The following is a 25,927-nucleotide window of genomic DNA, read 5'->3' as shown; positions in this document are numbered from 1 at the left end:
TTTAAAATCACTGATGGGCTTGACGGCACATATGAGATGAAACAGCAAATGTGAAAACAGATCAACAGAAATTATTTGACAGGATGATAGGGGGCACCAAGCAAGAAGAACAATTAGCCACCCAGGCAGAATCCTCAGTGATTCCCTCTTACCTACCACAACCCACACTCCCTCTTGAAGGCCCGCACATGTCACAAAGGGGTGTGTGTGCTGATGAACAAGGATGGGTAGACCCATGGACAAGCGGAGATACACACGTGTGCATGCAACTACATATTCATTTGCACGTACAAGTATGTGTATGTGGGTAGGAATGGGTGTGTTATGCTTGCGTGGGTGAGTGTGGGGTGGGGAGAGGGTCACTTCTGCTTTGAAGGTAAAGCCCAGATCCATGATATGCTCACAGCCCTGGTGCTGCCAGGAGGCTCAGAAGCTGAGGTGACCGGGAGCCTTCACAGGCCCTTGGAGAGAAGGAAAGGGCAGATTTCTGCCAGCAAATGTAGGCTTCCTTCAACGCCTCCCTGGGCTGACCATGGCCAGTCCCAGAGGATGCTGCTAGCAGAGTACCCCACCTTCACCAAATGGACCTGGTTGGGATCATGTGCTGTTTTCAGTGACCTCTGCCAATGCTTTGACAGGGTCTGAGTACTCTTGTGATGGGCTTTGGAAAAACACTGGATTGGAAGCATCTCCTCTCTAAAATGGGGATAATCGTAGCCTCCTTCAAGGACTGCAGATCACATGAGTTAGACTACACATAGGTACTCTGCATAAACAAAAATGAGGGCTGACCAGCTGACCAGAGGATTTCTGAGAGAAGCTGTAGAAACCCGCCGCAAAGAAGACCCTCCCACGTTTCTTAAACTGGCTATGGGAAATACATCCCCATGCAGCGACCTACAGGACAAAGGTAAACTGTAATCAAGTGTTTCTGAGAAAGGCTGCATATTCTAGCTCCTAGTGGAGAGCCATAAAACACACTCCACAGTAAAGGCTCTGAGAAGTCCCGCACTAAAGAAACAGGAACAATTACACGGAACCCAACATTTGCCAAGCTTCCTGGCTCTAGGAAACTTTGTGCTTATAATCCCTGTTAACATCCCTTATTAAAAAACTAGTGTTCCCAGGGCTTCAGAAAAGGCTGACTGGGTTCTAAAGGAGACCACATCTCTCTTCTAGCTTGTCATGGAGTCTGAGTCAAAGTATTCATTCTCAGTACTTCATTTCCTCTTATAAATAAATTAGTCTTGCTGGTAACTATGCCACAGGAATTCAAAGAGGATACCAAGACACATGGGCAGCAGGCTTGATTTTGGGGGCTGGGCTCTCCTGCCAGTCCATGATCCATGATCCTCCCCTCCCCTCCTCAGCTATGCTGCCTGCTGCCCTCCCCAGGAGGCTGGGCTGCACTCTGCACTCCACTACTTATTCCTTTAGTATCATGTTTCCAAACTGCCCTGTGTATGAAAAATGGCAGGCATTTCATTTTATACAAAATATGAGAAATCTTAACAAACACAGATTTCCCAGCCATGTCTCCATCGACCTTCTTCTGAAGGTGGTGTTACACAGTGTCAATGGGGGCTCAGACACAGTGCAGAACGATGGTCCATTACACGCCTCTCTCTGCATAAGACAGCCATCGGCCCAGTGGATCCCCAAGAAAAGAGATGCTTCCTGAGGCACTTGTTGAAATCTTTTTTGCTATGTGCATTTATTATGAAATGTAATTTTGCATCCACATTCTGACAAGACACAGTAATAAAGTAATAAAATAAAACAAGGAAGTCTGCATGGTGATTTGCATAAATTGACTCAAGACTTCTCAGGAAGAGAAATCATGAAAAGGAGTGCATGTGTGTCTTCCTAGCCTTGGCCAGGCCTTGGCCCTTGGCTGGGGAAGCATCCATAAGTGGCAGAAAGCAGCTAGGCAGGACAAGCCCTTGACAATGAAGCTGTCAGATGAGAGTATAGGGCAGTCATGCAAATTAGCATGCAAATAAGGCTGGCAAAACTTAAGGCTTCAGACTGGCAAGTGGGCACTGTGGGGGAAGAAGGCAGCAGCCTGTGGAAAACATGCTGGGCAGGGTCTGTCCTCCCCAGCAGCTCAGCACTGTGCTCTGGGGGAGGGGATGCTGACTCAGGAGGCCACTGGCTTCTTTCAGCCACTTCAGCTTCAAAGTCTGCACAGTCCTGGGGCCACTTTCCTCCCAGTGGAGAGTGGCTTGTGCCCATCACCACCCAATTTAAGTATTTTATACCAATTGCTCTTTTTTATCTCCTGGGGTCTGAAAGGTCAACCAAACAGTACGTACCTTCTGACTTGAAATAAGGGGTTAAATTTCAGCAAAATCAGTCAATCCCTTCAAAAGCCACGCAGACGCCCGGGGATGTGTGGCCTGACACTCCCTCGGAGGCTTCCCAGAGGGCCACGAAAGGCTCCAAGCACAAAAGCCCTCTCCTTAACAGGGACAGAGATGCTCCAAATGGTGGACTTTTGAGGGTGTCTAAGAGCCATCTAAGGGTAACCTACCCAGTGAACAGGACAGACCGCTGATATCTGGAGCACAGAACAGCATCATGAATCCCTTGCACTTACAGAAGGTAGCAGGTGCTGCTGGTGGACTCACCCAATACCCACTGGCCATCTCTTACTCCCTTACTTGCCTACAGACAGTCAAAGTGACCTTCTGCTTTCCCATCCTCTCCAAAGGCTAAGGGTGATGGGGTGACCCAATTCTGGCCAATAAGACATGGGCTGCAGTCTGCTGGGGTGGGGGGAGGGCATTCCAGGGAAGCTCTTGCTTTCTCTTTCTGCCCTGAATGCAGAGGTGATGTCTGGGGCAGTAACAGCCAGCCTGCATGCACGTGGGAACCCACATAGCGGAAGGAGGAACAGAGTGAGCGCAAGAGCCCAAGGCTTGGCAGCAGGATTGTGCAGCTGTGCCGCCTCATTCCCGCCATGACTGCTTGCACCTGGAAAACCTCAACCCCTCTTCTCAAGCCACCACTAGGCAGCTTTCTGTGCTAGGAGGTGACCCCATTCCTAACTTGTATATGCTCAACAAAAGAGAGGCGGGAAGGGCAGAGGACAGGAGCAGGGGGGAAGACAAGATGTCAGAGCAAGAGCAGGTGTGCCCTCAGTCCAGAACCAGATCACTTCCAGACGGAGCATGGGGCGGGGGGAACTGGTGGTACCCCAGGGGGCTCTTCTGAGGGCAGGGTCATCTTGCCAAGCTGCCTGGCACTCAGGGGCATTTACTCCACGCTATAAATCGTCCTGTCGCTAGAGTTAAGTGAGGACCAGGGTCCGAGGTCCGAGCACAGCAGCTTCTGGTGGAGCTGCCACGCACTGCGCAGGTGCAAGCACAGGCATGGTGGGGAGGCCCGCGGTTGCCCGGCCGACCCTCTGTTAGCGAGTTCTTGTTCATGCCATCTCGTCACCATCAACCCAGCTGGTGGCAGGGCTGGTGCTGGTGTCTGCGACTTTTTATTCTGTTCTGCTTCCCTACATAGTATATCGTAATGCATATCTATGTCAACGGTACTTCTGCCCTATGATTTTCCATCATCCTGACTTTAAGACCGATGTGAGCTACGGTCAAAATACAAATTAACCACATTCTTACTGCCAAAGTTTGAGGCAACTGGTCTAGGTGATATAGGGGTTAAATCCTATCCAAATAATTTCCAGGTTAAAAGAGAATGCAACACTAAGAAAGCAGGATGCTGGTCCAGGGTCTCTGAGCTAAGCGATAGACCCGGGATCTGACCCCAAGCCTCCTCTGCATGCAGAATCATTTTGAAGGAGAAAGAAAGAGCTGAGGTAAAAGGGAATGTGTGACCCCACTCTGACCACCTCCACCAGGGGCAGAAAATCCTATCCCTGTCTCCCCCAGGTGCTGGGCGGTTACCTGAACACTACATGCAGATGCACAGCATCTTAGATTCTGTGGAGAGAGGCCCTCTGGTCCTCCACCTCCTTTCTACACTCCAACCCACAAGACTCATCAGTTCTTAGAGCTTCAGGAATCCAGCTTCTGCGCAACCACTCAAGGGTCTGCCCCACGTAACAGTCATTTTCAAACACCTTCGCTTGGCTGTTCCATCATTCTTTCCCACTAGACTCTTTGTTTCTCTTGGTGCTGATGGGACTGATGGTCTTCCAGGGTGTCTGGACAGAAACCCAGGGCCCACTCTGGCCCCTCCCTCTTCTGCATCCCACAGACCCTCTCTGTTCACTCATCCCTTCTACTGCCCTATAGTGTCTCTGTCCTTGGCCTAGGCCCCTCACTCATCTCCTATACAGCCCTACATAACTGCTCAGTCACACTCCTCCCTGCCCTGCCCCACAGAGCTGCATCCAGGTCTGTGTGAGCCCCGCCTGCAACCATCACCCCTGCCCCAGCCCAGTGCTCCACATCTGGCTTCTACAATCTCTGAAATCTTTACTCCCATCAGTGCCCATAGTAGGAACCCTCAATAGCTTTCTGTTTCCTGCCTCATGAGCCCAAGCCTCTCTGAGCTTCCAGGGCCTTCCATAGTCCCAACATCTGGGCCTGTGTATCCACAAGGCAGGGCAGGCTCAGAGCCTAGGGCCCAGGGTACTTTTAGGAGGCCAAAAAAATATTTTTTAACTTTTAATTTCTTTTAAAATCAAAAGAAAAATGAACATAATAATAAATATGTAATAATGAATCTAGTCTGGATTATATGTTCTTTTAGCAACAGTTGTAAAATATAATTTCATATATATATATATATATATACACACACACACACACACACACACACACATATATATATTTAATGAAGGAAGAAGCAAAGTACCCATAAAGGCAAAAGTGTGTAAGGCCCATGAACATCAAAATGCAGCCTGCCAATAATCCATCCAAAGGCCCCACTCTTACCCTCCACAGCAATAGGCAGACCCCTCCCCACCACACACACACATCATTACACTCTGGACTTCCACAAAGGCTCCTCCTTTAGCACATAATCATTCCTCCCTCCAGCATAGCTACAGTGATATTGTCCCATGCTCCCCTCCCAGAAACTTTCTGTGCCCACTAGAACAGCCACCAATCCCTGCCTTGTCTGAAGCTCCAGAGAGTGCTGAGGCCCAGGCCAGAAGGTCTGATCCCATTGGGGATCAGACTGGAAGGTGCTGTAGTGGATTGAAGAATGTCCCACCCCAAATTCATGTCCACCTGGAACGTCAGAATGTGACCTTATATGGAAATAGGGTCTTTGTAGATGTAATCAGTTAAGAATCTCAAGACGAAGAATCATCCTGCATTTGGGACAGGCCCCTAAATCTAAGGAGTGCTGTCCCTTTAAGAAGAGGGGAGGACACACAGAGGCCCAGAGAGGAGAAGGCCACCTGAAGACCGAGGCAGAGACTGGAGCTTCACGGCCTCAGGACAAGGAGCTGCGACCTGCAGTTGCCTGACGCTGGGGGGGTGGGGGGGGAGGCGCAAGGAAGGATTTTTCTCCCAGAACCTTAAGAGGGAGTGTGGCTCTGCCACATCTTGATTCTAGACTTCTGGCTTCCAGAACAGTGAGAAATTAAATTCTGTTGTTTAAAACTACTCAGTTTGTGGTCATTTGCTACGGCAGCCGCAGGAACCAAATCCAGAGCCCAGAGGGAAGAGGAAAGCCTCGGGCAGAGCCGGCAGTGACGGTGCAGATCACTGAGGGGTGAGGGCTCCTCGGACAACCCCCGGCCTGGGCCGGCACAGCAGACGCAGCCGTCCTGTTCCTTTCCCACAGGCTCTGTGGGATCCCTGGAGGGACCCAGCACAGGCGAAGCCTCCCAGTCCTTCAGAAAGGCTCCTGTGCTCTTGGGAGCCACCAAGTAAGCTCCAGCAGGGTCGGGGCCCTCACCCCAAGCAGCCCCTTGGGTCAGCGGTCTCCTAACTTGTGCTGCGGTGGGAAATCTAGCGACAGGCCGCTGGCTCTGGCCTTGGCTAGAAGGTCATCTCCAACACCTCAGAGATTTAAAAAATGCTACAGCCTGAGATGGCCTGTGGGTCTCTGGGTCGTCTCCCCCGCAGGTGGTGCTAATATACAGCCGAGACAGAGAGCCCCTGAGGGACCCGTGAGAAACCCCGGAAGACTGCTGCTTCCAGGTCCTGGCCTCTGCTCCCAGTGACCCCCGCAGGGGCATGAAACCTCCCATCATGGCGCCAGTGCAGGTTTCCAACGGGTGGCCCGAGGACCAGGCCTGCAGGTGTGTTCCATCGGGCCTACACAGGGGGTCAAGTCTTACCACAGTGTGGGTACCAGAAGTTGTCTTCTACGACAACTTCTGAAAGCAGTTTTTTAGTTGGGGTTTTATATAAGAGAATTACTGCAGACGTTCATCTCACCAGGCTGTAAGTCTTGATCTTTGGCTTCTTCAGGTGAATGGCTTTAGATGGGGTGATGGGGGGGGTGGTGAGAGGCTGGTTAGCAAATGTGTCAAGAGGAGAACAAGGGGCATATGTGTGGAGCAGGGGCCATGCCAGGCAGGAGGTGGCAGGGGGCCTGGTCTCCTGAGGCCTGCCAGCTGACAAGGTGGCAACCCCCGGGGCCTGCCAGGCAGACAGGACCCCTCCGAGGGGTGGAACAAAGAAACCCAGCTCTGCAAGCCCCTGGTCCTCACAAGTCCTCACGCCAGCCCCTCAGGGCCTCAGGCTTGTCCAGTCCCAGACTGAGGGAGGGCTCACGCACTGCCACCCAGCCTGAGGTTGAACCCCCCCGCCCCCCCCCGCCCTGGCTGAGGGCCTCCCACTGTCCCTCCAGACACAAAGAAGGCACTTGACAAACATCTGCTGTCAGAATGAGTGAATGAGGAACACAGAGATGAGAGCCAGAAGCATACAAAAGGATGGGAGAGAGGGAGGGATGATTCTGTCCTGGGAACTGAGTGTCTCAGCTAATGGGGCGGTGGGGGGCTCTGCTGGCTGATGAAGAGGATGTCTGAGGGGGTTGGTGAGGAGTGGCCAGGGACAACCAGGAACATTCCCCAGAGCCCTTGGGGATCTTGTCTACTTCCCAAATGTCTCTGCCACCATCTTCAGAAAAACAAAATAAACAATACCATTTCCCCCTCTCTTTCTCCAGAGAGTTCATTAAAATGGCCTGTGTATGCACAGATTTGGATCCCTGGCCTCCCAGCTTAATTACCATTTTAAAGAGCATTGGGAAAGAAATTCTATCTGCTGCAATAACAAAGTCAAAAAAGCCCCAGGTGGGGAAGGTCTTGCTCACCTTTGGGCTTTCTCTCCTTCTCACCAAGACATGTGGCCCCTGTGGCCTCTTGGCCTGGCGGGGTCTGAAAACCAAGGCAGAGAGTGCCTCTCCAAGCCACTTTGGTACCAGAAGGCGCTTGACACCAGCAATGGCCAGGCCCTATGCTGGGCCTACGAATGCAGTGGCAGATCTGAGGGGTCCTGGCCTCAGCCAAACGCAGAGCCCTTCCAAGGGGCCAGAGCACACAGGAGTTCTTGTGGTACCGGGAGACTAATGGAGACCTGCAGACAACGTGCTAGGGCAGAGTGCGCCGTAGCAGAGAGACGAGGGAGGGCCCCATCTGCAGAGCAAACAAGTGCTCTGAGTCTTGATGAGTCAGAAGAATGTTATACAGCAGAGAAGTGGAGAGGGAAGGTCATTCCAGCTGAGGTGACACTATGAGCCAAAGTGCGGAGGTGTGACTGTCGCCTGTGTGGGAAGCAGCGAGTGGAGAGGCCTGCAGGACCACAGGATGCAGGCAAGCAGTAGGCAATACGAGAGGACAATGGAGATGGAGGTAGGGGGAGATTCTGAGAAACTCAAAGGACATGGGAGGAGTCGAGGCCTTGATCCAAGCCCATGAGAATCACTGGTCACTGCAAAGGCCCTGGGGCCGTATCTGCTGCTACCTACAACCAAGAACAGTAGCCAGCCAAGAGTCCCATTGTTTCCAATGGGACACAAACGAGCGGCATTATAAATAACTTAGTATTTTTTAAAAAATCAAATAATCAAAATAATATCTGCAAGGTCATTCATATACAAACACGCACACACACAAATAAATGCATACCCAGTTAGACTTCAGACTGGAAGTCTGTTAGAACTGTAATCTCAAAGGAAGACCGATGTGGCAGAACTCCCTTATGGGGAGGCCTCGGGCCCGGCCTGGAGAGAACACAATGAAGACAAAGTGTGGCCACGACACATTCTAAAGCCAGTGCCCAGGGTTGTGCAGAGAACTCAGGGCCCCCTCTCAGAGAGGCATGTTCTTACCCTCAGCCAACTCCTCCCCAGGCCATTAGTTATCTGGTATTTCAGACACAGCAGAGGAAAAGCAGGGAATTAGAGGAGGCAGAGAGTGTATGTGAGGCAAACACGAGGACTGGTCCTGAGGGAGACAGACAGACTAAAGAGCAGACACAGGACTGTAATCTGCACCAAGCTGGGCTCCGCATCCTCTCTGAGTCCAGGGAAGAGAGAGACCTCTTTGCACAGGAGTCCCCAGTTTGTGCTATAAACACGTGTCCTCTGAGGGCTCCGGAAGAAAAGGATTCATGATCAAACACATCTGGGAGGTCATGCACACTATATCCCTCTACCAGCAGATCAAAACCATGTATCCATGTAGTAAAAGCCTTGAGAAGTCCTGCAGTAGAAAAGTCGACTGGCTTTTGTTTACCGGTGTTCCCTAAATCTGTATAAGCACTGAACCTTCGTCCCTACCTTTTCTTCTCGAGTAACACCAGCTAACATCTCTTGTAACTAGTATCTTACAGAACCCACTGGCTGAGAAAAATGATTATTTGTCTCCTTGTTAAGGAAGAAAATATCTCTTTTTCCTTAAAAATAGTTGAAATGATGCAACTTGGTGCCTTTCACAAAAAGCCATAGTTGCAGGGGAAATTCATTTCATCTGCACAATCCTCCTGACTCACCAGTAAGGCCAGGAGAGTGCAATGTTACTAATTCCCAGGAGCTCAGTCTTTGGGCCTCCTGGAGCTACCTATGGGCCACTGGTTGGCCCCAGACCTCTCTTGAGAGCCAGGAGCCACAGAGGTCCCTCTGTCCAGCCTCCTGCCCTCGAACAGCAGTGCAAGCCCATCACAACCAGCCTCTCTCTGGGAAGGAAGTGCCTCAGCAACCGTGCGTGCTCACACACATGCACGTGCCTGTGTGTAGAGGTCCAGCAAACACACCCATGCTTGAGGGGCAAGTTTTCTTACTGCTCTAATTTTCATCTCCCTCGTTTTACATCTTGCCTATCCATTCTCCTCTACATGACGACACTCCAAGGTACCAAACACTGTGATGGTTTAGACCTGCCCACGGGGAGCAAGAGAACAGAGACTGAAACGTGTCCTCTCTCTGTTTTTAGAATTTCCCTCTTGAAAGTGTTTCCTTTACCAGGGTTTGGATTTTCAAAAGGGCTCTGGGTCTTTACTGGGCTGGGGCCAGCACACAGAGGGGAAGCTTTTCCGAGGCAAAACAGACGCCCAGGGGCCCCAGCACCATCGCGTTCTCGTCCAGCGTGAGCAAGCCCTGGGGAGAGGCCAGCATGGTCTCTAGGCGGCTGTCTTGGCTGCAGACATGGGGGGAGGGGGGCGGGCAGGGGCACCCAGGACCTCACCTGGTACGTGTTGTCGAAGCTGTCGTACATGAACCGCGTGATCAGAGACGTCTTCCCGACTGCAAAACAAGAAGAGAGGGGTTCAGCTGGGGCAGCACCAAGCAGGAGGCCCCCCGCCGGCCCCAAGAATTCTCACCACCCACACCCAGCTCTTCCTTGAACCCCAAGAGCCCGAGTGAGGCAAGAACCATATATGAACAATCAGAGGAAGTTGGTGTAAGACAAGATGCTGCTCTCGCTTGGGCCCATGTTCACTTGAAAATACGTCCTTGCCATTGGCCACAGGCTGGGATGGAGGCATGCTCCTTTTATCCCCATTCACTCAGCCTGGGAACTAGTAAGCAGGGTGGCTTTCCAAGGAACCAGGGGGGCAGTGGAAGTAAATGGGCTATCACCTAGTGTCTCTCAAGGGCAGGACTACTTTTTGTAGTGTGTACCTCATGGTCTAGCTCCTCACAAGATGTTTAACAACCTTGGACCTTGCCAGGTAAACACTGGCGCGATCCCTAGGCACTATGTCAACCCAGGACTCCCCTCCCACATTTGCAAATGCCCTCGAAGGGACAGTAATACCCCCAAACAAGAACCACTGGCATGGCTGAGAGAAACCAGGTAGGCTCTTGGAAATTCCACAAATGTTGCTAATTTCCCAAACTGCGGGGCGTGGCTGATGACCTAACCCTGTGCAGGTCCCCTGGGGCCTGGCATCGGCAGAAATGCCTACTGCAGCATTTCTTATTATCTGGGAGGGGAGGAAGGGTGACAAAGGAACATCTGCCGGGTCAGACCTAGCAGGGACTGCTTCTCTACACTGTCCCATCAAGTCTTTGCCATGGGCCTGGGAGACTCGGAGGGGAGACTAGCCCAGCTGGGCTTGGCTCAGAGCCCCTCCTGCTCTGGGCTGCAGGAGACAGACGACCCTTGCAGGGAAAGCAAGAGTCAGCACCTGAAGGTTCTCCATCCTGCCTCTCCCTGATTCTTGGGTGGGATGTCCACAGGCTGGGTCTGGTGGGGTGGCTGGTCACTGCCTCGATGGAGCAGGGCAACCCAACTTGGCTCCTCTGGGAAGGGTCCTTTGCCAATTTTGAAGCCTTAGTAGTACACCATATAAGAGACAAGCAACCATCTTCCAACAGCCAACATTTCTAATGGAAAGACAATTGTCTTCTAGTCAGAAGGCACATTTGACACACTGGGGCAAATTTAGACGGCCCCATCTTTGACCCAGAGGTGATTAGCTGGATTCAAATCCTAGCTGGGGTGTTATTTAGCTGTGTCATTCTGAGGTGGCCATCGCTCCTCTGGACCTCAGTTCCTCATTTTAAAATGGGTACAATAACATCAAAGACTTCAAAGAGCAGTGGTAAGAATTAAATAAGAGTGCCAGGAACATGGGAAATGCTTAAAAGTGGAAGGAGGCAGCAGGTAACAGATATTGAGACAATTTCCAGAATATCAGATAAAAAAAAAAAAATACCACGACCACTGGCTTGACCTTGCCCATCGTATGTCTCTTCATTTGGCTGTTTCTGACTTGCATCCTTTATAATCAAACTATAATCATAAGTAGAACACTTTCCAGAGTTTCTGTGAGTTGTTCTGGTAAATTATGGAAACTGAGGAGGGTCATGTGAACCCCCGAATTTGTGGCCAGTGGTCAGAAGTGTGGTGTCCTTGGGGAGCCCACTTGTGGCTGGCATCTGAAGTGGAGGGCAGTCTCATCAGGGCCATGCCCTTCAACGGGGGGGGGTCTGATGCCAGCTCTGGGGGGCAGTGCTGGGTCATATACCAGCTGGTGTCACAAGAGCCACATTTCTATTCCAAACATCTCTGGGGTGAGCAGTGACATACCCATGATCTCTTCTCATCTAACTTGGAAACCGAAAGGTACTAATCTGTTAAGTGCTTTCCAATTGCTTTAAATCTCCCTTTAACTTTCACATGAAGGTGAGAAATGGAGGTTTCCCACACAAAAAGGCCTGGCTGCAAAGTGCTAAGGGGACCACAAAGTAAAACCTGGAGCCAGCAAGAGGCAGACAAAATCGAAGTGAACACAGCATCCTCCTTTTCTAAGAGAGAGTGGAAAGTTACCACCTCCTCAGGAAGATGGGGGTCGCAGGGCCCACTAGTAATTTCCCCAGGCGGTGACACACCGCATCTCGTGTCTTGGCGGGGACAGGGGCGAGCATCACGGAACAGGACGGGGAGCAGGAAGGATGACACCAGTTCTCCTCCTGCACCGGGTCTTCCCTGGGGCAGCCGAGCAGGCAGGGAGGAGAGACCGTGGAATCGCAGAAAGTAACTAGAGGAAAAGGAGGTCCGTGGAGTGGCTGAGAACTTAGGGCTTAGAAATCCCATAAGGGTGACAAAGCCAAGTCACCCCATCTCGAGACAACAGCCACTGGCAGTGGGTGAGTACTGGCTCACAGGGTGACTGCCAGGTGGAAGAGGAAGGTCCCGAGACAACAAGCTGTTCACTGGGGCTGTGCAGGAGGAACTTTCAGGTGTGGAGTCCTGCCAGGATTTCCTGCGCATTCCCACAATAACCATGGTGGGCAGCACGCGCCTCCTGTATTTGCAGAGCGTGCTCCAGGCACATGCCAGGGGTGCCAGGCACAGATTTACCTGACAGCAGTGAGCAGAAGACACGAGACCCCTCCCTACCGGAAGCTTGCAGGAATTCTGCGCTTGCAGCAACACCACGCTAAGTTCTTAACATGGTTTAGGCCTCAACTCTGAAGCAGGTGCTCACACCATCCTCATTTTCACACACAGGGAAATGAATTGACAGCTATTTGCCCAGGGCCAGACTGCGTGGGGCCAGGCTGGGGTGACCTCACCAGGGCACAAGCTCCTCTCCCTGACCCTCCTCAGCATCTTGGGGTCACACTGGGTCTCAGGATTCTTCCAGGTCCCTGCTACCACCACTATGGATGTCATAGGATTCTGGAAATGGCCCCACCAAGCCAAGGTTCCTTTTCCTTGGGACCAGACAGAGATGGGAGGCTTTTCCCCAGTGGGGCCATGCTTGACCCAATCTGGAAGGTCAGAAACTGGGAAGTGAGAGGCACAAGGGGAGTTCAGCATGTGAGGGTGAGCGGGCTTGAACACCTGGGGCCCAGCACCCTACCCAAGGCCTGGACTGAATGATGGGTTCATTACTGACATGCTGCAAAAGGGAGTAATTTCTTAGCTGTTCCTCCAGGCCCGTCTTTCTCATTTCTCAGAGCAGAAGCCCACCCTCTTGCCTGCCTCAGAGCTTCCCCGAGACCACCCCTACTCTGTCCACGGCTGCCAGGATCACGTGGGTCAGACTCTCCACAACTGCCCCACAACTGGGTGGAAGGTCTGGGAACCCGCAAACGGCGAGCTGGCCCCGCGCACCTCCTGGGCGTCCTGTTCTCTCAGTCTCTGCGTGAAGAGTGGCAGGACAGCGGCAGCCGTCACCCGACTGGGCACTACCACTGCGCCAAAGGCGGGGGAGGCCCCAGAGGGGCGGCGGCATCCATCCTGCTTTCGACCGGCCCCTGCCGCCTCTGGGAGCCATCCAACCCTCGCAGCTCTGTTCTCAAGGTCACCCTGTCCCGCATGCCTTCTAACAGCTGCTCTCAGACAAGGCCGGGGCAACGCAGAGCTGTTTCTGAGGACAAAGATTCGGCTCCACTGGCAGGATTATATTCAATAAGCAGGCGTATCGTTACTGAGCTCTTCTCTCTGCTCGTGGCTCAGCAACATCTTCTGGTAGTTTAGTCCCACATGATCAAGCAGGGAGATGCATTTTTCCTCTTTCAACCAAATGAGGGTGAGAAAAATTCATTACTGAGCATTTGCCAGGAGTCTTTACAAAGAAGGAGACTGACTCTCTTCCTGGGCTTCTACTCAGTGCCAGACAAGAAATGTGGTGCTTAACTTAGGTTCCCTCATTGACTCCTCATCACGATCCAGTGAGTTAGTTATTGCCAGTAAGGTCACAGAGCTGGTAAGCACTGGAGCTGGCGTATAAACCCAGATCTGCCGCCATCATCCACACCCCATGCACAACATTGTGCTGGTTTATGGAAAGGCCTGACCGGCAGCAAAGCAGGAGATCACAAAAAGCAGGGGCCCAGGTGGCAGGGCAGTCAGGAAGGCCACAAGGAGGTGGCAGGGCAGTAACCGAGCTGTGGGAGGGTGAGGCAGAGCGGGGGTTCCAGGTGGACGGACAGTGGGAGAAAAGGCACAGAGGCAGAGACACAAAGCTCGTGACAAGGGACAGGAGATGACAGGCCAGGGGGAGCAGAAATGTGTCCAGGAGCCATGGGGGACACACCGGGAGGTCTCCACATCTGAGTTTTGTCTCAGGGAAAATGGAACCCAACCAGTGTGTGAGGAGAAGCGTACGTGACAAACACTGTTCCGAGGAAGCTCCTTGTGGCCGGTGGGTTGATTTAAACCAAAATCCACCTCTGGGGCTGGCTGTGGAGGGAAGGAAAGGAGGGAGGAAGAAAGGCAGAGAGAGGCAAGGCCAGCAGGGCAGGGAACACACCAAGGAGCATGGATTCTCTCCCAAGGGTGGCGGCAGCTTCTGAAGGGTCTTAAGTAGAGAGGTGGTGGGAACAGGTGTGGCCGTTCATAACGTCCGTGATGGCCCACCAAATATTCCCCATCCCCGTGCTCTTTTTACAATGTGCCACTGATACTCTGTCTAGGGGGGAACCTGGGCGGGTTCCCAGGTTGACTCTCAAGACTGGGTGAGAAAAGGCAGCACAGCCTCTGTCTGGAAACTGGCCCTTCAACCCAGCCACCATGCTGTGAGGAAGCTCAAGGCAGCCTACGTGAGGGAGGACCACACGGAGACACCCGCCTGGCAAGAAATGGAGGCCCCCACCAGCAGCAGACCTGTGGGTGAGGGAGCCTTCCAATGATTCCAGGCCCCAGCCTTGGAGCCATCAGCTGATGCCCAATGAAACAGAAACACACCTTCCCTGCCAGGACCTGTCCAAACCATACAGATTCCTGAGCAAAGTGAATATTCACATTGTCTTATGCCACTAAGTTTTGGGGTGTTTGTGATACAGCATTACATAATCAGAGCAACAGATCTGTGCTTTAGGAGGAAAACTTACAGCACTTCGGGCAGAATAGCTTACAGGGGCCAGATTGGGGGCAGCAGTCCTGCGAGAGACAGCAGATCTCAGTGAAAGCAGAGGTAGTGGGGCTGGGGAGAAACAGAGCTAGGGAGAGTGGGACTTAGTGACTAGTCAGATGTGGAGGAGAGCCCAGGACACCTCCCTGTCACCTGGCTTTGTGACTAGCAGATGATGGAGCCATTCCTTAAGCCTAAGTAAAACTGGATGAGGAGCAAACCCCAAGTAAGTAAAATCACCTGGATTCAGGTCACCCATAAAAGTTTTTTTTTTTTTAATTGTCAGGCCAAAGCACAAATGCCAGCACTAAATTCAGAAAGAAAACCTTTAAAAAATTATTAGCAATAGTTTTTCAGTCTCATGAGCTGAGAATCTAAGCTTATTTTTCACTCTTGTCATTATCATAAAAGAGTTATTTTCTTACCCGAGTGTGAGCTGCTGATCCAGGGGTTTTGCAAACCTGTCCAGATGAGCTCAGTCCCAAACACCCTGGAAATTCTACCAGTGCAATGTGTATTGAATGCCAGCCCCTCACAATCAGCTACCAGCACCCACCTGGACCTCATTCCACCAGCCTCCCATAGGCTCCAATCCCCATCTCAGGGTGGGTCCCAGATAAGCAGATTTTTGTACATTTGGGTGGCTTCTAGGTAGGTAGCTGCAGAGGCCTCTCTACCCACTCAACAAACACCCACTGGGGGGCTTACTCTGTGCCAGGGCCATGCTGGGCACAGAATTCCCAGCGAGAAAGCAGGTACATCCCCGTTCTCCCCTGCAGCCCTGCTCCAGTGAGGAGCTATTCAGGGGCAGATTCCTAAAGTGCCAAGCAACTTGGGAGGGACTGTTGAGAGCCGACCAGAAGACACGGACACTCGGTTGGAGAACTGCAGTGGTCTCCTGAAGGAGGTAGCCATTTGGGCTGGGTCTTAATTGGTGGGGACGGGGCATCAGGTGGAACCGTGTCCCCAGGGGAGGGACTGGATGGAGCTGGTGATGTGAGGCTGAGGTATCCTCTGCATACAGCTGTCACCCACACTTCTGCATTGCTGCCACGTGAAGCCAAACCCTCCCAGGACCTTGGGGTCAGTGGCTATGAGGGCTCCAGGCTTGGCTTGTGTCCAGGCCACAGGCTGACAGCTGAGTGGGCCCTGACCCCCCAGACTCTTGCTCTAACACTGTCTCCCTCCATGAAGGACCCCTCCCCACCCTGTCATCTCCATGGCAGGTGTGGGTGTGGGTGTGGGTGTGGTGTGGTGGAGAGATTGCTGAGAGGGCCAGAAATGGGGCAGAACATGAGGGAGAGCACAAGAAATTAGCTGGAGACTTTGTGGAAGGTCTGGCAAGACCTGGCAGAGCATGAACCGCCCACAGGGTAGCCTACCCTCTCGCTGAGTTAAGCCAGAACCTCGGCCCATAATCTGTTCTAGGCCACACATTCACATTTACCACCCACACTAGCTATGGGATGCTGCTGGACAGTGGGGTTCCATCTGGTTTTCCTTGGGGCCACAGAGCTAGGCCCAGAGTGGGAGGCAGGAAAGACCTGGAAGAGCCCCCTGCCATTTCTCGGCCACCCTGGCAGCCTACCCACCTCTCTGATACCTGTGTTTTTAGGAGAGTAGTCTACATGCCAGGGAAATGGTCTCTGCACCCTTAGCCCACAGCCAGGCTGAGGTCAGAGAATGTCTGTAGCTGTCAGAAGGCAGCCCTCAGGACTGAAAAGGCCAATCTGCTTCACCACTGCTGAGGCCAATAACCTGTTCCTAGGTTGGGCCCAGGTGACTCAGGTATTCCATCAGCTCAGTTTCCAAACCACAAGTGGGAAAAGCTGTATGAGTGCTGGGGCGGGCCTGCCTGCTGAAGGGCTCAGTCCTTGCCCTGCAGCTAAGAAGGAAGCCAGGCCATCCTGGGCCAGTGTCCCTACTCTGCAGGGGCCTGGGAGAGGACTCCACTGTCCCCCTGCACCCCGACGCCCACAAACTCCCCCCTTCTGGCTTGCCCATGGGGTGCACAGCCCCTGGGTCCTACACTGATGAGAACCAGTGAGACACCATCTACATCTCGCTGACCCTCGTTTCCTTTTGTGCTGTTTTCAGAAGACAGAAAAGCCTGCTTTAACCTTCCTACAAAGTTGACAAGCCTGGAGGGCTAGGGGCCAGGCTCCCCACTCCACACCCACCCTGCCACCCCATGTTCAGAAAGGCAGCTCCAGACCAGGGCTTTGCCAGCCTACCCGAGCCCTGAGGGGCCAGCTGGCTCACTGTAGGCTAAATGAGGAAATGTGAAAAATCCCATTTCAAACCGTCCCCCAAAAGACTCAGACAGTAATTAAGAAAAATGCAAAGCTCTTCATTGGATACTTTAATTAAGTGTGTTAATTCCCTCTGACAGAGGATGCTCAGCCACCTGGGCCTCACTGAGGGACCCAGGGAAGACAGAACAGAGGAGGGAGAAGGGAGTGGGAGGAGGGGTGGGCAGGATGGTGGTCGGGGCCGGCTTGGCCGAGGCCCTTTCTCCTCCTCCAGTTGGGAACCTGACCTGCCCCTGCCGCTCTCACTTCACTGTCCTCCACCCAGCCCTACCTCCTCTGTGCAAGCCCAGTGATCCTACGAAAGCCTACTCTGAGTCAGGGGCATGGGGTGTCATCCCCTCCCTTGGTCCCCTACCAACACACATCTCAGCTCTGCCATTCACTAGGCTAAGAGGTCATTATTCCAATGAGGTCGGGCTAGATGGTCTTAAAGGTCTGCTTCTACCTTGGGGCTGGTGACAAATGCTTACCAAGCCTGAAATACAGCTTGAAGAAAGCACCAACACATGAGCTCCTCTCCTGCTTGGCCAGAGTCCCTCTGACCCTTGGGCTTTGCCAACCTTCAAACACTTCATCCCATTCCCACTACCACCCCCCACTGGTCTGGAGCCCTGAGAGAGAGGGCTGCGGGCCACTGGAGCCGGGGAGGGGGCACTGGCACGGAGGGAGAGGCTGTGCTGTCTGTGTGTACCCACTGTGGACAAGAAGTGCCTGCCCTTATTTGATAGCCTGGTTTAACCCCACCCTGCTTTTTTTTTTCCTCCAAAGGGGTTATTGGTTACTTTTGAAAATAAAACTGCTTAAAATAATATCAGGATATAGTAGTTACATGTCAGTAACAATACTGAATAGCCTCCCAATCTTTTTGAATACCCCTCTTACGTTTGAGGAGGTCCAAAGCCATCCTCCCCAGCATAGGATCCTTTCTTGTAGCCATGCTGCAGGCACATGACTTGGCTCTCCCATTGGACCCTCACATGAGACTCCACCAGAAATGGCCAACATGAATCTCTGGGGGCAGGAGAAGGGGATTCCCTCTGGGTTCTGCACAGAGAGGCAGCCCTGATGTGGGTTTCAGCATCAGCTCTTGCCAGTACCCAGCACTGGAACCGTGCCTCCTCCTGGATCAGTCCTGGTGTGACTCAGATTGCTGCTCTAGGCCTGGTTCTCTGACCCTCCCAGAGACTCTGAACTTCCCAATCACTGCTCACATTCATTGTCTGCTCTGCTCGAATCAGCTGGATAGTAAGAGCTGAACTTCCCAATCACTGCTTACATTCATTGTCTGCTCTGCTCGAATCAGCTGGATAGTAAGAGCAGATGTCTCTTGCTTGCAATTGAGAATTCTGATAGGGATATAAGGCAAAAGGCAAGTAAGCTAAAAAGAGAAGGCTGGAGCAAAGAGTTTGTTTACAGGAATACGTCTTATATTACCTAGCCCCCAAAGTCAGACTAAGAAATTACCTGAGCTCCCCGGCAGGGGAGGGGAGGGGAGGGAAATTTCAAAAACCAAAAAAATAAAGACAAACAAAAATCATGACCAACCGTAAGATTCATAGTATTCATGGGACAAACCAAACTAGTTATACTGAGCTTTTTATAAGAGCTGGACAATAGAAAGTTCTTGAAAAAGTCTGGAGGGCAGAAATCATGTAGCCAGTTAAATTTACATGCTAATATAATCAACTGGATGAACATCACTGATGAAATGCAAGGATGCTACCAGCCCCAACACCAACTGCCCAAGTCACCTGCTCACAGTCCACACCAGTGTTTCCTACAATAAATGATTAAATGAAAAACCAAGGGCCCAGGACTTCAACTTCTGGTCAAGATGGAATAACAGGGACCAGATTTATCCTCTCACTTGAAACAACCAGAAGACAACACATATGAAAAACAATTTCCAAGACCCTGCAACGAAGGACGGTAAAACCTGAGAGACACAAAACAAATGACACGAGCCCCACACTATCCTCAAATTGATGCTCTGAGGACATTGCAGGCCAGAGCACAGGAAGGATGGAGCCAGGTGGACTCCCCGAACTGAGACAGCGCTGAGAGTCCAGAGAAAACAAGGCAGCTAGAGTTCACAGGGCAGAGTGCTAGAGAGATGCAGAGAGAGAAAGAGAATTCCAGAACATCCTCAGTCTTCAGCTGAAGATGGATCAGCAAATGTGTGTAAGGAATCTACTCAAGGTTGGGGAAAGGGGCACCCAAATGGATTAAAAGAAATTGCCTGGCATCTACACAGGCCTGGGAATAGTGCCTATTCCTACCAGCCAGAGTGAAAAGTCTCAACATTTACAGTACAGTGGGCTGCCGTGCCTCAGAAGTGGACAATAATTAGCCCCATTCTGGTGAGCACCACTCCAGTCCCAGCTAACAAATCTTAGGACTATTTATAGGAATACAAAAACTATCCAATACACACCATGGCAAAACTCACAATGTCTAACACCCAATAAAAAATTACCAGGCATGCAAAGAACACCTCAATAGTGGGCAATAATTAGTATGACTGGGCACCACTCCAGTCCCAGCTAACAAATGAGAATGCTTATAGGAATACAAAAACTATCCAATACATACATTAGCATGGCAAAACTCACTGTCTAACATCCAACAAAAAATTACCAGGCATGCAAAGAACACCTCAATAGTGGGCAATAAGTAGCCTCAGACTGAGCACCACTCCAGGCCCAGCTAACAAATTGTGAGAATGCTTACAGGAATACAAAAACTATCCAATACATATCATGGCAAAACTCACAATGTCTAAAATCCAATAAAAAATTACTGGACATGCAAAGAACCAATAAAATAGATCTCTAAGGAAGAAAACAACCAATTAATCAAAACCAGGCCCAAACTGACACATGTTAGAATCAGCAGATGAAGACACAAAAAATTTTTATAACTCCATTTCATATGTTCAAAAAGTTAAATAGAGATGCAGAAGACATTTAAAAAGGCACAAATCAAACTTCTAGAGGTATGAGATATAAAAATACACAAGATGGGATTAACAAGTGATTAATCCCAGATTAACTGAAGAATGGATCAATGAATTTGAAGACATGGTGATATCAGAAATGAAACAAAGACAAAAAAGAATAGAAATCAATAATTGGAATCCCAGTGAGCTGTGGAATGATGTCAAGTGAACTAATCTATATGTAATTAAAGTCCTCAAAGAACTGGTTGTGGGGGAGTAGTGACAGAGAAAAATATTTAAAGAAATATTTACTGAAAATATTTGAAATTTGAGGAAAACTATACACACAGATCCAAAAAGTTCAATGAATCCCAGGCAAAGGAAACATAAAAGAAACCACACCAAGGCACATCATAACCCATTTGCACAGAATTAGTGACAAAGAGAAAATCATAAAGGTAGTGAGGGAAAAAAGACACATTATGTACATAGAAACAAAAATAAGAAGACAGCAATTTCTCCTCAGAAACAACGCAAGCAGGAAGAAAATGGAGCAGTTATCTGTAAAGTACTGAAAGAGAGAAACCTATTAACCTAAAACATTATAACTTTCAGATATATATTATCTAACATCTGTCAAAACAAAAGATGAAATAAAGATTTTTTCAAACATTCAAACACTGACAGATTTCATCACCCGCAGACCCTCACAATGAGAAATGTTAAAGGAAGTCTTCCAGGAGAAAGTGAAATGACACCAGATGGGAATGTGGATCTACACAAAAGAATGATGAACATGAGGAATGGTTAATACATGGTTAAATATGTAATATTTCTTTCATATTATTTAAAAATCTTTGAGGAGCCTGGCAGGCTCAGTTGGTGGAGCATGTGACTCTTGATCTCGGGGTTGTGAAGTTGAGCCCCAGGTTGGGTGTAGAGATTACTTAAAATCTTTAAAAAGAATAAAAATCTTTGGGCGCCTGGGTGGCTCAGTTGGTTAGGCGACTGCCTTCGGCTCAGGTCATGATCCTGGAGTCCCGGGATCAAGTCCCACATCGGGCTCCCTGCTCGGCAGGGAGTCTGCTTCTCCCTCTGACCCTCCCCTCTCTCGTATGCTCTCTCTCTCTCTCTCTCTCTCATTCTCGCTCTCTCAAATAAATAAATAAAATCTTTAAAAAAAAAATAAAAAGAATAAAAATCTTTAAAAGATCATTGACTTTGTAAACAGAAATAACTTTATGTTGGATCACAGACCTAAGAAAACATGGAAGAAAAAATTTTCTGTTACCTTGTCAGAAACCACACAAACCAGAAGAAAATGAAGTGACATTTTTGAAGTACTGAAAGAAAAATATTGTCAATACAGAATTCTATACCCAGCAAAAAATCTTTTAAAAAATGAAGGTGAGAAAAAGGAGTCAAACGCCAAAACAATTTCTGCTAGCAGACCTATAACACAAGAAAGTAAGTTCTTTGGGCAAAGGAACAGGACAGCTGCACACTCATGCTTACATCACACATAGTACATGCACTTAAAGTCTGACAGATCTGGATTTGAATCCTGACTCTGCCACTTATTTGCTGTATCTTAGGTTAGTTACTATCCTCTCTAAGGCTCAGCTTCCTCATATGTACAATGTAGGTTGAAAAGCCTACCCTCACCTCTCATATTATGAATTCTATGAGAACAGTGAAAAGTTAACATTGTAGGTGAAAGGCACATGGGAAGACTTTGTACTATTCTTGCAACTTTTCTAAAGGCCTAAAATTATGTCAAAATAAAAAGTTAAAGAAATATGGTGATTTTTAAAAAATTATGCACATACACGCACACATCCATGTCTCTCAGATTCCTAGCACATTCAGGAAATGGCTTGTTCTGATTTATTAAACATTCTGGTCAACATGAAGTTTTCCTAAGAAACAAGAATATAACTGTACTTGGCATCAACTTAGTCTTTTATAAAGAAAACCAGGACCTAGCTGGGCACCAGGAAGCTGCTGTGAGCCCTTCTAACCATGGGCCAGGAGACTCAGCAAGCCTAGACAAATCAACTCAGTGGGCAGAGCCCATGTGAAACCACCATGTGTGCACGTGTGTAGAGATGCATGCAAACATGCCCAATCCAGCAGGCATCAGAAGCCCTACTGTGCATGGGAACTACCCAATCCTCCCGGTGTCTTAGCTGTGAAACTGAGAATTTTGTCAAGACAGCATCTGCGGGACTTTCTTGACAACCATGTGAGACCTGACCACACAGCTTGTGTGGAGCTTGTCCCAACCACAACTAGTGTACCTACTGTCTGGACCTTCTCTGCCTGAGTCATCTCAAACACTCCTGTCAGTTTCAAAAAAGGTGCAGAGTCTCCCCTCCAGGTCCCAACAGCAGCACCAGCACCTGCTAGCTCTGAGTACTAGCCACCCTCTACTCCCTGCTCAGATCAGGAGCCCCCACCCACAGCATACACAGTTACCCTCTGGCATGGCTTCCATGGATAGCCAGACCAGGGTGGGCAGAATGGCCCAAGGCTCAGTCCAACTCCATTCAGACCCTACACAGGCCAATCATGTCCACATGCCTGAGTAGCTGCACGGGTGCTGTGAAACATTAATTCATAATGAGGATATGTATGTTTGAGAGAAGGAGGGAGCACAAGCTAAATTCCCACCACCAGCTGATCTTTTGACAAGGCTGGTGTTAATGCAGTTTGGTAGTTAATTGAACTGACAGGAACTCTTGGCCCAACCACAGCACAGAGTCTGGCAAAGTCGTATTCGTGCTCATGTTTATTCCTTCTTCCAGAAGCAAACTGTTGGTGTCATTGATGGTAAAAGCCTCACTAACAGGGAGAGAAGAGTGGGGCAATGAGAACAAGCAGGCAGTGGTGAGAGGCATGGCTTATGTTTCCCAGGTTGTCAGCTGAGGTCCAGTCAGAGCAGCCCTGTGACAGTGGACCCGCAGGCCCCATCCATGGGGGCACTGCTATGGTCTGGCCAAGAGAGCAAGCTCGCTCAGGAGATGGAAGGTGGTGTCCGGACTGCAGGCTAATGTAGGCAGGGCACCTTCCCGGATGCCCAGCCCCCCTCAGAGGACCCTAAGCCGACATCCATGAGTGCTGTCTCTGAGGTCTCCATGAGCACAGGGAACTCTTCTTGGCACTCCTCCTGGCCCCAGCTTCTCCTCATCTCCTGTGTACACCCTCACTCAGCCTGCTCACTGCTGCTCATCTTGCTGCTTTGACAAGGAGGGAACAGGCACATTCCCAGCCCCTGCACCTCTAGAACCAGCTGGAAAGGGAAGAATGGATATGCAGACCTCCCCCTTCAGTCAACAGAAAGAAGCTTTCATGAGGGACTCCAGGTCACCTCCTCAGGGTTCACTTGGGGAGTAGCGATGGCCTTCCTGGTGAAGTTAAGAGATGAGGATCATTGTTTCTGAGGTAGAGAAGATACTCTACATCTCCAGAACCCTGGGCCTGGGAGTGGACACAGGACCACCCAGTAGGAGGGAGGAACCCTGTGTCTCCAGCCCTTGTGAAATCAGGGACAACTGCTGATCAGGTTCCGGGGTGACCAGAGGGCCAGGCGAGAGGGAGTGAGCTGAGTCAATACTGAGGTCTGCCCTCTGGACTTAGATGCCTGGGCACAAGGACATGGTAGCCAGGCTCACCAAGTTCCCATCCCACAAGCTCTGATTCCCTAAGAAGCCCTCTCAAAAGCTGCACTAGAAGTGCCATGAGCCATCAAAGACTCTAGAGTTAATCTTGCCCAAGCCCCTCACTGAGCTGAGATGTGAGGTCAGAGAAGAGGGGCCAATTGCCCAGAATCACACGGCACCAGGGTCATGGTTAGATAGTATCTCTCCTGGTTCACAGCTGGATCCCCACTTCAAAGGTTTCTCTGAGCCCATAAGGCTTATGAAGTATGCTCAGGACAAGGAGATCCTGCCTTCTGAAGTCCCAGGGGAAGTGCCAAGGAGCAGCAGAAAGTAAACTGCACTAAGGTGCAAAAGCCTGGTCCCAGAAGGCTTAAAGATCAGAGTGGCTGCAAAATACCAAGTCAGGGCAAGAAGGCAGCTAGAGAAAATTTGATCCAGCCCTGACATGTGATATGATCCAGCATGTGATGGGGAAACTGGGGCCTCCCTCACTCCTGCTTTGGGGGGCCCCAGCCAGCTGTTTAACCTGGAGCAGGTCCTGGCCCCACCCTGGATGCTCCAAATCCTTGTCTGCAAAACAAGGGCATCTCTAAGATGTTTCCTTCCTGGAAAATCTTCTCCCCATCTGTATTAGTTATTGGTTGGGTAATACCACAACCTTAGTGGCTTAAAACAACACACACTGGTTATCTCACAGTTTCTGTGGACAGGAGTCTGGGCATGGCTTATGTGAGTCCTCTGCTCAGGGTCTCACAAGGCTGCAGTCATGGTATCAGCATGGTAGCAACACCTCTTTCTGGGGCTTGGAGTCCACGCTCTTCCAAGTTCCTGTGATTCTTGACAAAATTCAGTTCCTTGTGGCTGGAGGGCGGAGGCCTTCATTTTGTTGGGGCTGCCAGCCAGAAGCTGCTCTTATCTCCTAGAGGCTCACCCACAGTTCCACGCCACATGACCCCTCACAGGCCCTCTCACACGTGGCAGCTTGCTTCTTCAACGCCAGCGAGAGGGATCTTCTAGAGGAACACCCCTGGAGGGACATCCATCACCTCTGCCATCCCATACTGGGTAGAAGCAAGCCTCAGTTTCCATGTGCTATGCACATAGAGGGGAGGGGCTATGCAAGGGCATGGCTCACTCGGGGTCACCTGAGGTCGCACATGACACACTATCTCACATTCATACGTTCCTGAGACACCACCTCTACTCTTCACTCAGCCTCTGCTTCCTCTCCCAGAGTGGTGACGTGGCTGGTCGCCTGCAACAGAACCTTATGGGCCTCTCTGCCTTAAGAAGGAAGCTACCAGCTGGCCTAGACAGGGGCTCAGGGTGGGGGAGGAAGGCTGGACCCCTGTTGTATCTACTGCACCGTGCATTTGCACACTGCTCTGCACGGGTCTTGCACACCACATCCAGCCCTCCCAAGCTGAGGTGGAGGGATGAGTTGACACCATCCAGACCAGAACCCTGGCTTACAGTAGCCCTTCTGCAGCACAATGGAGGCAAGAGGGAGCTGGGTTCTGGCCCCACATGTGGGATTCTGCCCTCTTTTGATGTAGGTGGGAGAGAACCAAGGCGGGTGGTCAGCTGGGCACTTTTTCAGGCCTGCTTTTCAGACTTTGATCTGGGCAGCAGCCTGCGGCACTTTGGCTGGATGTGGGGGAGGAAGGGAGGACTTAATGAATTACAATCAGAGAACTTCTGGATCCTGGTGCTATAGGTGGGATCTGTTAATATTCTAAAAATTTGGCCAATTTGGGGAGGGGGACTTTTTTCCTCCCTAAAAAGAAACCCGTCTCAGAGGGGCTCTCTACGCAGAGAAGAGCAGAAACAAACACAGATCTCCTGGTCCCAAGACTTGACCCTGCTCACAGCTGCCCAGTCTGGGAACTGCAGGGTCCCAGTGGGGCAGAGCCAACCCACCTCAGAGAAGGAGGGACAAAGCCGAGCATGCTCATCAAAGCCCAGCACTTGTCCTCCAGGACAAGGTAAAAACCCTTCTCTCCACCCCTGCTCCGCCTCGCTGGAGGTCATCAGCCCTCCGCAGCAGCAGTCCCCGCTCCTCACCTCGTCCTCGACCCAAACACAGGTCCCCTCACTTCTGTGCCCGGTACACATCGGGGCCTCCGTGGGAACCTGCAGCCTTTCATTCTGTTGGGACAGAACCTGGGATGGAGGGCACCACCATCTAGAACTGCAAACCACCCTGGTTCTCCCAAGGCCTCAGTGCTGCTCCAGGAGCCCTGTGACTGGCACACCTAGGTCTGT

General features: G+C 50.7%; 1 protein-coding gene across 2 annotated transcripts in view; it reads right to left on the bottom strand.

Annotated features, from left to right (window-relative positions):
* RAB6B (RAB6B, member RAS oncogene family) overlaps positions 1-25,927 on the bottom strand; it is a 58,049-nt gene that overhangs the window by 20,775 nt on the left and 11,347 nt on the right. For both annotated transcript variants that reach the window (XM_025870512.2, XM_073899857.1), the window contains exon 2: positions 9,626-9,684. In XM_025870512.2, the coding sequence (XP_025726297.1) occupies positions 9,626-9,684 (59 nt within the window). The remainder of the gene's footprint in view (positions 1-9,625; positions 9,685-25,927) is intronic.

Source organism: Callorhinus ursinus, unplaced genomic scaffold (assembly GCF_003265705.2).
Source record: "Callorhinus ursinus isolate GAN/ISIS: 27379988/994484 unplaced genomic scaffold, GSC_fseal_2.0 scaffold1, whole genome shotgun sequence".
Classification (NCBI taxonomy): domain Eukaryota; kingdom Metazoa; phylum Chordata; class Mammalia; order Carnivora; family Otariidae; genus Callorhinus; species Callorhinus ursinus.
The sequence above is the reverse complement of the archived record's forward strand: the minus strand, read 5'-3'. Positions and strand labels throughout refer to the sequence as shown.